This window comes from Magnolia sinica, chromosome 12 (genome assembly GCF_029962835.1).
Source record: "Magnolia sinica isolate HGM2019 chromosome 12, MsV1, whole genome shotgun sequence".
Lineage (NCBI taxonomy): Eukaryota > Viridiplantae > Streptophyta > Magnoliopsida > Magnoliales > Magnoliaceae > Magnolia > Magnolia sinica.
The window spans coordinates 19,109,231-19,121,517 of record NC_080584.1 but is presented as its reverse complement, the minus strand read 5'-3'; the positions used below and the strand labels follow the sequence as shown (position 1 = coordinate 19,121,517).

Below are 12,287 nucleotides of genomic sequence, written 5' to 3'. Positions count from 1 at the left end.
TAAAAAAAAAAAAAAAGTGCATAGCACTACAGTTTTGGGTACGGTTATAATCCGTAGCAATAGACCCAGCTCTAAACCACCACAAACGGGTCGACCCCAACTTGCTGGCTTCCTTTTTTCTTTTTCTTTTTTTTTTCCTTCTTTTTCTTTGTTGTAATCCCCACTGATTTTTGTGGATCCCATTATGAGGTATGTGTTATATCCAAACCGTCCATCTATTTGGCAAACTCAAATTAAGGCTTGAGGTGAAAAATAAGGCAGATCTAACTATCAAGTGGACCACACTGTAAAAGGCAGTAAGGAATTGAACGTCTACCATTGAAACCCTTTTAGGGGTTACACAAGTTTTGGATTATTATGAAATTTATTTTTCCTCTTCATCCGGGTCTTTGTAACCCTATGAATGAACTTAGACTGGGAGGATTTCTCACAAACATCACAGTGGGCTCCACCTGAGTTTCTAACGGTTGACGCTCATTCAAAATTGTTTCCTGTAATGTGGTACAGTTGAGATTTGGATATACCTAATTTTTGGTCTCATTCCATAAAATGATCTGGAAAAATATATGGACGGCATGGGTGAAAAGTATACATCATGGTGGGGTCCACAGGCCACCGACCGTCCGCCATTAGCTGTGGCAGTGGGAGTACCGAATCCGTTTCCGTCAAAAGGAAAAGGAGGGGTATTTTCGTCCTGAAATTGCGACTCCGTACGAGGAGGTCCAAATGCGTATTTTAAGTTTGTATTGCATCCAAAAAACCGCTGGATAAAAGGTAGGCCCCACAGTCGTAAATTTCTCATTCAGAAGATAAAGATTCTCATTTTCACGTGGGTCTGATATGGTAGATATGGTAGCACTTAATGTAGTACATCCATCTTTCAATAGCACACGTGGTAGGCTAAATTTTCAATCAGAACCGTCCCTATAGTTTTCCCCACTGTGGATGGAAAGTGGTTTATGGAAATCATCAATCATATGATTCCTTAGTTATAACCAGTGGTCTTCAAATGGACGGTGTTAAACAAAAATAGTTAAATGGTTTACATAAAGTACCGCTAATATTTCTCTAATGTCTGTTATTTTTTAAAATAATTCTACTCATGATGGGTCCCACTAAGTGGGCGGCTAAGATTGACGGATGATGATACCATGTGTATTGTAGAGAGTGGCTCTACCATAGCTTGTTTTTAAGTATCATCTCCATTTTAGGTTTACATGCCTAATGCGTGTTGCTTACTTTGCATCCATTTTTATATTGGGTCCCAGAAAGGATGGCTATATTCTGTTTTGATTGATGTTGATATTTCACAGAGTTCATATGCATGTGACCCGTTTAAGGAGATATTCTCTACCTATGCATGGATGAGATCCTAGCCATTTATTATGGTTTTCGGTGATAGGCCATCAAACAAAAGTCTTACTGTATGGACGATCCTAACCCTTGAATTGAATGTCAACAGCTCCATTCATACTGAGAGTCCGATCCTGAAAAGTTTTGGTTAGTGAAAATAATGTGGCCAAGTACACCTAATTCATTGTTTGGATCATCATGAACATAGGCATCATGGTTTTATATATATATATATATATATATATATATATATATATATAGATAACAAATAGGTAAACCGTGATCAAGGATTAAACCATTGGTCTGTTGGTAGACTTACAAGTGTTTCAACACCATATCAAAGTTTTGAGTATTCAATCGGAGGTGAAATCCCACTACTGCTTGGGGGTGTGAATAGAGGTGTGCCATGAAAATCATACCTAGAGATTTAAGGTGGGCTATTCCATCTAAAACTACGTGAAGACATGCCTAAAACATATAAAAGCACTTGGTGGATGCGATCATAACCACTCTCACAACCGTGCTGAAGAACATTCTCATAGAGGATTTTCAGTCTCACTTGCTAGCCTTTGAGATGAGACTCGAGACATAAAATGTTGTCTTCTCAACAGCTACAACAACTAATGATGCTAACAAAAATCGTGTGACTCGTGACATCAGCTCCAACAACTAATGATGCTAACAAAAATCATGGTAATCATGTGACTCGTGACATCAGTAACCTCTACATTCAGAAAGAGTACAATGTTCTAGACTAACTATGCATTGGTAATGGTTCTAGCCTTCCCATTTCCAACATTGGTATGTCTACCTTTTCCAATGCTCTTCACACATTTAGTCATCATAATATTTTTCATGGTCTTGAGATTTTAGCTAATCTTCTATCAGTCTCACAATTTACTCATGATAATGACGTCTTCATAGAATTTCACCTCAACTTTTTTCTTGTGAAGGACCGTCACAAGGGGAAGATGGTTTTGCACGGGCTGACTGAAGGTGGACTCTACTGATTAGACCAATGTCATGATGTTCCTCCAATAATTTCATCTCCATCAGCCATCATTGGCGAGCAGACCTCCGTGGATATTTGACACCAACAGCTTGGGCATCCTATGTTACTCCGTTCAATTTCTTTGAAGAGAATCGAGTGACATTAAAGTCGCCCCCATGCACCACATGCTTCTAATTTCGACCAAATTGAGGAATCCGACGCCACCAGCTCACCCCCCCTAAGGCACCCACTGCATCAAGGGTTACCCCATCAACATTTTTACAGCTACATAACATGTGTTTGGTCTACTCCGCTCTTCCACCAACTGAAATATTTCACAACAGTCTTCCAGGTTGTCGCGACATTCTAATCAATCTAACAAAATGTCCCATCGCTTCTCTAATCCATTTCTTACATTCTAGTCTATCAAGGTTTTGGATTAGCTTTGAGGATGAGTGGGCTGTCGTTCACCAATAATGGAGCCTGTTTCACCCAGATCAGTAGTCTCATGAAGGCTAAGAGATCTAGGTTTCTCCATGCAATGGAAAACAAACTTCAAATTCTAAGTACTGATTATTAAGTTATTGTAGAAAATTAATCCATAATAATAAAGACTCATCTCTAATGTCCAAAAATTAAAAACAACAATAAAAATACAGATTTCCTTGTCCCCATCATGCATGGTGATCTCTGATGCCATCAGGCCTTCTGTTTGTGTTCTGGGCTGTGACTAGATTCGAAATCGACGTGTACAAAGGCCCGCTCGACTTCGGGAAGTTGTTCAATCTTCTCTTGGAGGGTCTCACCGATGTTATGTGCCTCACTCAGGGGCATGTCCCCAGGTAAGACTATGTCCACCTCTACAAAGTACTGTGAACCGAAAGCATACGCTCTAACGGTGTCGATGTGCTTGATCTGTTCATGGTGGTTCCAAATGAGGTATGTCATCTTGGTCAAGAAATCCGGCGGTGCTGATCTCCCTATCAGTGACCATACGTTCTCGACCACCGTCCTGGCCCATGTGCCCATTGTGTATAGAGCTATCTGCATCAGCATTCCATCAGAGCATCCTTAGCTTTACATTTTAGATTGATGAATCATGGTTAATAAAACCAGGTTCAACTTGGAAGATGTGAGATGGTTTCAAGACTCGGCAACTCAGATCAACTCATCTGGTCTTGAGTCAGATTATGACTCGGCCGAGTCAACAGCGAGTCATCCATGTGGTAACAACCAGATCGGTTCTGACCAAGTCCAAGTCAACTCGGACGAATTGCATGGGATTTGTTCGAGTCTTTAACCAAAATCTCTATCTTATTAACTTAAAATGGCCCATTAAGTGGACGGTCAACCATGCTTGTGCCCTGACCTGAAAATCAGAATGATATGCTCGTTATGTGGGCCATACGTCTGTGAAATAAATACTCAGTTTCAGTTCTCTGCCCAGTGGTCCACACTGGACGTGCGGCCTGTTAAAGTCCATTCATATACATTGATGCACCATCCTCTAAAAGCTCGAGCCTACAGAGGATGGTGTATTAATGTATATCAAGGGACTTTAACAGCCCCCCCATGTGCGGGGTAAAACTCCACTTGGGAATATACTAGATAAGGATGGAGGGACACTCACACTATAAACAGGCCAAGCTTGATTTTCCTAGCCTCCATGGAGAATATATTAGGGAAACATATTTGCTAGTAACCAATTGATTTTTGGGTCTGGGAATGTTCATGATAGGCCCCAACCTACAAGAACTATGAATGCTTTTATGAACTTACCAGTATGGCGCCAGCAGGATCCATCCACCAATAGTATCTGACTGCTAGGACCGTTGTGACTAGACCTGTTGAATTGGTGATGACATCGAAGAAGTGATCCAGAGCGTAGGCTCTTACGATCTCATTTTTGAACTGTCGACAATAAATCATGAGCACGAACTTCACTATTGTGACTGAAACCATGATCCCAATTGTCCATTTTTCCTTCACGGGATCCATTATAGGGCGAGTCTGCGATAAATGAAAACAATAAATAAAAACATTGTTATAATGGGAAAAAAAGAGGAAAATTTTGAAACTTGAAGCATCTCTAACCATCTACTGTATAGATTCCTTGTCTACAAATCAAACTAATTCGATCATCAAGTAGGCCACACATGTAAATCAATCAGGGACCATGAGTTACTTTTTCTCCTTTTATCCATTGGTTTGTACTTGTATCGCCCACCTGATTATCAGATCATCCTGATTTAGGAAAAAAGGCAACTATATATGTCGTGAGACACACTTGATTAACATCTTGTTTATGTTGCAGGTAGGCCACGATAGGTGGAAATACTGCCCCACACCCACGACTTTGTGGTGCTCTAAGAGAAGAGATCCCCTCTCAACTACAGAGAGCAATATCGATCAAAAGGAAAGAAAAAAGAAAAATATGCAAACCACAGCAAAGAGATTTGCATGGTTCCCTCTCCGTAGGTCCACGGATTCACACCAATCCGCTATAATCAAAGGTAAAATAATATTAATAATAAAGAAGCAGCTATCAATACAATGACGGCTCTCTCTCTCTCTCTCTCTCTCTCTCTCTCACACACACACACACACACACACAAAATGTATAGAAAATATGTTACATTAAACGAACTAGGGTTTACTAGATCTAAGAATCATATTATTGTTCTATGTTAGCCCCACACCAATGCCCACACTATACAGTACACAATCATTTTAGAATACAATGATGGATGGGAATCCAAACACGCCTCTCAAAATGGAATTTTCAGATCTGGTTTTGAAATGTTTTGGGATTCCACTCATACTTCAGGTGTACACCAATTCTCAATGTAAAATGCAAACAAATAAAAAAGTACCACAATTTCTAGACTATCTTAGCGCTCTATGGGTTGCAATTGAATGCATGGTTTAGCCAAATGCCACGACCTAAGTGCTTCCTCAAGCATAGACTGTCTAGCACTTATCTCACAGTCTCATCACGAACAAGTCGCCCTTTACCAAGTGCACACCCCGATGTGCTAAGTATTAAATTTCGCTAGAAGCAAGAGATACAAGTGCATGGAAGAACACTCAAAACTATAACTTTTGGTTGCTTTATAAATGAGAATCCCTCCTTATATAGAATTATGAAGAATCTATTAGCTATACATGTATGGTTAGGATTTTGGCACATGACATTCATCCAACAGCCAAAAAATATCTAAACTTATCTAAAATGTTCCATGCTTTCCCATACAAGGCCTCACTAGAGTTTTCTAGACGCTTCTAGAGATTTTTACACAACTCTATATCATTCTACACAACTTTAGAACCTTATACAATTCTGAATTGAGTGGACTTGATAATGTTGATAACTAAAAAGAAGAAGGGAACATCCAGGTCAGGACCTTTCATCTGTTGGGCCCTCCCATGGAGGGAGTTTCCACCAAAAATCATGCTGAATCAGGTAATCCTGGCTGTTGATGGGAGGACAGTTAATGAATGCAAACTGAGGACTGATGAGGTCAGGCCCACCTGATGAATGGTTTTGAATCTCATACACATGTACCACATGACCTATGTTTAATTATCACTTCTTATTCAAGTAGACATGTGGACAGACTCTCATGTGACCCAATATGGAATTTATCATCATAATCATCCTCATCTAAGCCTTATCCAAATTACTCTCCTGCATGAATCATATTCCATCACTTCCACTCTATCAAGGGCTATACTTTCATAATGCCTTAGCATGAGTTTTGGAACATCTTATTCGGATTCATGATGAACGTTATGGTGTATGTTTGACGCTGACTGCCGAACTAACACAACCATCCTTTATTCCTGATTGGGACCGGCAATGAGAGTATAAAACTCCCGTATGCGCAACATAATCGACTTTTACATAGGTTTTTTTTGTCACATGCACTGACACACCCCACAAATGTCCGTGCATTCACACCACAATGGGTGCTCAAACCCATGACCTCGTGTTGAAACTCTTGTGAGTCTACCACAGACCCATAAGGTCACAGGAAAATATTCCATTATATCAATTGATTCATGTGTGCATGATTTCTTCTGTTCATCAGGAAGGTCTCATGTGGTCGGCCCAAAATCAGGCTAGTTAGATCAACAAGTTGGCCAAACACATATAGCCACCGAGAGTACCAGTAACCGTCCATTTGTTTAATGTTTCCATTTTAATTCTTTAATCGATACCACTATTTTAAATATTCATAACTATTCTAAATATACATTTAATAGAAGGGCATTTCTCAGCCTATATGGTGCACAAGGTGACTCATATACATGAAGCACATGTATCAGCATTGACACACTGGTTGAGATCTAATCCATTCATTAGAGCGGGTCCAGTAGATGCTCTTGCCTAGGAATTAGCTGTCCATTTATCATATGTCCCACAGTTTATGAAACAAAATTGTCATCATTGTCATCATCATCATCAAAGTGTCATCGAATTTAATTATTTCTGATGTTGTGACCCTGCAGAATGGATTAGATTTATTTTTGGGTAAGAACATCTACTGGTTTAGACCCACTGCATGGACGGCTTAGATATTGCATTTGTCAGCTACACGCATGTGGGCTCAGCAAAGTTCTTAATTTAGTAAACACTTAGTCAAATCAAGTGAAAGGTTGATCGAGGCTTTTGAGTTGACCCAACGCAGCCGAAGATCGATTCATGTCGATTTTTAGAGTTTTGAAGTGTGATAAGATGCATATTTGACAAAATTATAGAAAAGTAAATTTTTACTTAATTAAGAAAAAGAAGAAAAAACAAATATACTTACCCTTGAAATGAGTTCTCGAACAGACTCAAGTAGTATTTGGAATCCCAGAGTCGCCATTACTGAAGCAAAAACAATGATGCCCTGCAGATTAAGTCGCAATAATTTCAATTTACTTGCTGATGGAAGGATTGGATTAACCCAATTTATTAACACTAAAATCCTTTTAGAGAAAATATAGAAAAAAAGTAATCCAATAATAATGCACAATTTCAGGCGATGGCCCATCCAAGAGGTGACCGATCAATTGAACGGATAGGATCTTATATGTCGACTGATCAGAAAGTAGAGATGGCCCATAGATCCAGTCTAAATGTATTGTTTACAAAAATAAGATCAAAATTTCATCTTATATGAAGTTTGTAAAAGGCTTGCACGGTGTGCATAGAATGTCTCTACCGTCCAATGCTGCACATGGCCATCAATCTGGATCGTCCAATTGATGGTTGAGACCTTGAATGGGCCACTGCGCATTATATTTGCTGAAGTCCAAAAGCAAGCTATCAACCCCATATTAACATGATGGCGAATACATAAGTTGGCTCATCAATAGCACAGTTTAGATCAACTGGCCTGCAGGCTGATTGGATAATAGCTTACACACTAGATCATTCACTCTGTAGGGTAGACTCAGATCATGTGACTGAGAGAATTACATCCAGATTTGGTGTATAAACTATCTCTAACATCCAATCAGACATCCATCCATTGATCCAAACTATCCCTCCTATGATCAACATCTTGAACAGCCCATCATTGCTCACAATGATAATCCAAAATTAATTTGTCAATCCCACAATTTAGAAAATTCTATGCGCAATGCAATTAGGCTATTATGGCCAAACCAAGAGATGGCCCACCAATTTCATGCTTTGGATCACTCAATAGTAGGCACGCACGGTTTTAGGACTCGTCCAAGTCTGATGGGACTTGAACAAGTTGACCCAGACTCTCAGTTGGACCCGATCCAGTTCAATACCACAAGTCATTTCCCCCAAGTCACCCCCGACTCGGGCAAGTCTGGCCGATTCAGCCCCGACTCAAGCATGTCTCAAATCGACTCAGGGCTGAATGAATCAATCCAAGTTGTTGAGTCTTTTAATCATGTAGGTACACTAGATAATACACAGGGTACTTATTATCCACTGAGTTTCAGTGTATATTCTAAATGCGACATTGTTCAACCTTGTAAGTGACTCACCACTGGCTGCATTCGCTTCTTCCCAACTGGATACCGATACTGGTTCGGCTTCTGCATGGCATATGAAGTAAACCATAGAATAAAACCTGATAAAAGATCCAATAGAGAGTCCAGCGTTGATGCAATCACAGCCAGAGATCTGCTCTCCAAAGAAGCATAGACTTTAGCCACAAAAAGGACTAGATTAGCCGCGTTAGAGATGCGAATGGCCAGTGTTTCACTCTTTGCAAGCTTCTTCGAGTCATCCTATGCAAAGGAATAAAATAAGAAAGAAGATGAGAAATATATCTCTTAATTAAGTGAAATATCAGTTATTATTCGATTATAACTAGGAATTAATTAATTTATCTATACAATGGGAGCCAACCACTCATAGAAAGATTCAACAAAACAAGGGAGAAGAAAGCGCATGACCCTTGAGCACAGTCCTACAACTCGCTGACTCCACTCAGCTGAGTTAAATTGAATTGGAGAGAGTTCTTGCTGAGCTATTAGAGATAAGAGAGATTTCAAGCCAAGCTATAATGAAACTTGGTTCTGAGCATGACTAGGCCCTGACTCGGGAAGACTCGCCAAATCAACTCGCTAACTCGGTGGACTTGATGCAACTCATGATTACTCTAGTCAATTCTTTAAAAAAAAAAAAAAAAATTAATAAATAAAATAAAATAAAATAAAATTAGAGAGCAGCAAGGGGGAATCTGCGACTTGGATCTGCATGGTTAATGTGTTTGCTGATTCAGTAAGACTCGCTGAGTCAAATCGCTAACTCAGTTGACTTGATGTGATTCACTGTGACTCTTTCTGATCTGGGTTTTTATTAAAATTAAAGAGCAGAGGGGAATGGGCAACTTTGATCTTCATGGTGAATTTGTTCCCTGACTCGGGAAGACTCACCGAGTCAACTCACTAACTGTTCGACTTGATGTGACTCGCGGCAACTCTTGTCAATCTGGGGCTTTTTATTAAAATTAAAGAGCAGAGGGGAATCAAACCTAGCGACACCTCAGCGGTGAGGAGATGCTCTTAACTCGCAAGCTGTACAATACTATAATGTTTTGGTATTTTATAGTATTTATACCAAATTTAACTATTGTTGGGTTTTAAACTACAGTTCACATAAGTGAAGCCCATGGTTTAGGGGTCCACACTATCCTTTTGATGGAACCCACTATGGATTTTTTCCCCCAAAAATTTTTCCCAGGTTAGCAGATCCAAACCTTTTGATTAGAGGTTTGAAATGTATGATGAAGGAGAAGGTAAAGCAATTTTCAACATTCAACAGAGAAAAGCCCAATGGTTGTACCACTAGGATCTTCTAATTTTGAAAACTAGTGAAACAATCCCATTCCACAATGTGGCCAATCGTATCAATGGTTTGGATCAACAAATAATGGCCCCACCAGTAGAAACAATCTTGTCCAAAGGACATCATCTTAATAATCGCACCCAAATCTTTCGGGTTCATGCATGTTTATAGGGCTGCCTACTTGATGAATGACCTGGATCTCTAAGATGGGCAGTATCTTACTGTGGGAGCCACACAATACATTTAAGCTGTCATGCAAGCCTACATTCTATCAAAATATAAAATTTTAACCTTAAAGGCTTGTTTAGTAGTAGCAAAAGTTTAATCCTTGATAGCCTATTTAAGTTAGGTTTATGTTAGTCTTGGCTAGCTGTGTCATGTTGTCCAAGACTAGTTGTTCTCATAGTATTCTTCAATCACCTGTAATAAGTAGAGATTCTTTGGGACATGTAGCATATGTGCACATTAAAAACTCTGCACATATGGTGCACGTGTAGTGATTGAGAATGTATAATTGCATATTTGGCACATGTGGGATACTTAAACGATGCAAGGTAGTAAATGTGACAATTTGACATATATGACAATGTATATATGTAGGCCATTTATAAGGTTGAACGTGGCATATTATGACACTTGAAGATGCATGATGATAGAGTTTTACCATAAGATAATGTCACATCTTAGCTTTACGATCAAATAAAGCCTTACTACGGTAAATAGAAGAAGAAGAAGAAAAACACTTGAATAATCTATTCTCATTTTTATTGGGTTCTTTACACAATGAAAACCATAGTTCAAAAAACCCAACTGGCTTCAATGTCTAGCTGGTTTAGGTCAACTCATAAACACAATTGATTTTTTAATTGACTTTAACTTGGTATTGTAGGAATCAAATTTATAATATTTAAGGGCGAGAGATCTTAAATTTCTTGGAAATTTAAGAAGTATTAAAATATCAAAGAGAATACAAAATTGCACTTAGTGGAGCAATGGTCGAATCATGTTGAATAATGCCAAATCGATTCGAGTCAACTTCACAAGATTTGTCTAGTCTCAATCCAGTAGGGCAGTCCAGCAGGTTGTCAAGAGACTCAAATTGTAATCTGGATGAGTTGAGTTGACTTGGCTGAGTTTCGGACCCACTAAGTTTTAGAACTATGATATAAATGACAAGAATATTGCCTCAGACTATTCATCAGGGATTAAACTTTTGTTGCTATAAATATAACTTAGAAATCATATGCCTGTGACCAGCAAACTCAAAGTTGTAAATGTGTTTTGTTAGTATATCTTAACTACTATAACTATACTAAATCAGTCTTTCTATGGCTAGTAATCAAATTCATTGAAAATTACAAAGAAATTGGCCCACCCATGAAAATTGAAATGAAACAAGAGAAACCCATTTCTTAATCCAATGGAACTATCAGTTTTTCTTTGGCTTTAAGCAATCAATTCATCAAAAAAGTAAAATGGAAAAGAGATAGGATAAGAAGTACAACCCATGAAAAAAAAAAAGAAGAGTAGAAGCAAAGAAACCTCAGTAAGAGCTCCAGGCAAGCAACCCAACTCAGTGAAGGTCTCCATTTCATTGAATCCTTCTAGAAGCTTCTCCTGCCTCTTGTAATATTGTGCAACCTTTCCTTTTCTTCCTGTGATAATTAAACAACAAAAAAGTGACATTGCTAGCTTTGAGAAATCAGCGTTCTATCTAACATTAAGATGAGAGAGAGAGAGAGAGAGAGAGAGAGAGAGAGAGAGAGAGAGAGAGAGAACGGACTTAGAGTTCTCAAAATGAAAGAAGGGTCTTTAGGCCTCTCCGGTAGTTGAAAACCATTGAGATTGAGACGCCATGATGACTCATCAGACGTGCATATGGTCTCTCCATCTGGGGTTGGAGAGAGAAGCTCTACTCTATAATCAGATGAATCTGTCCGTAGATCCATAACCTCCTCACCTCTCTTCCAAGCGTTTGTTTTGAAACATCAACAGCTCTCCTTTCCTCTTTTGTAGAAGGAAAGGAAAAGAAAAAAGTTATTCTTCTTTTCAAGTGAGTCTAATATGGTAGATACACTAGCACTGAATATATTATAAGCATCTTTCAATAGCACACGTGGCAAGCTGAATTGCCTATTAGAACCGTCAATTTAGTTCTCATAGTGTGGATTGAAAGTTTTTTTTATCAAGAAACATCCATCAAATGATTCCTTATTTACTGACCAGTGGCCTGCAACTGAACGGTGTCAAACAAAAATAGTTAATGGTTTACATGAATTGCGGCTAAGATTTATCTAACGTTGTTATTTTTGAAAAATAGTCTATTCATGATGGGTCCCACTAGGTGTACGGATAAGATTGATATATGATGATGCCACGTGTACAGTATAGAGTTGGTTCTACCGTAGCTTGGTTCTCCGTAACCTGCAGTATGATCTCCCTTCAATGTTTAAATGTCCCATGCGTCTCGCTTACGTTGCACGCTGCATCCGTCTATTCGGGTCCCGAAATCGGACTGCGTACTGAGTAAACTCAATTGGGCACCGTCGCCCTTCTCCTGCAGGAAATGGGCAGCAGCTTTGAGTGGCCACCGTGATGTATGGGTCTTATCCAAACCGTTCA

General features: G+C 39.1%; 1 protein-coding gene across 1 annotated transcript; it reads right to left on the bottom strand.

Annotated features, from left to right (window-relative positions):
* Positions 1-2,898: 2,898 nt before the first annotated feature.
* Positions 2,899-11,660, bottom strand: LOC131221054 (metal tolerance protein 10-like). Its single transcript, XM_058216144.1, has 6 exons — positions 11,449-11,660; positions 11,208-11,320; positions 8,357-8,602; positions 7,159-7,239; positions 4,124-4,354; positions 2,899-3,388 (listed from the first exon to the last, which is right to left on the bottom strand). Exons 1-6 carry the CDS (start codon positions 11,612-11,614, stop codon positions 3,044-3,046), a joined length of 1,182 nt encoding a protein of 393 aa, XP_058072127.1. The 5' UTR covers positions 11,615-11,660; the 3' UTR covers positions 2,899-3,043.
* Positions 11,661-12,287: the final 627 nt, after the last annotated feature.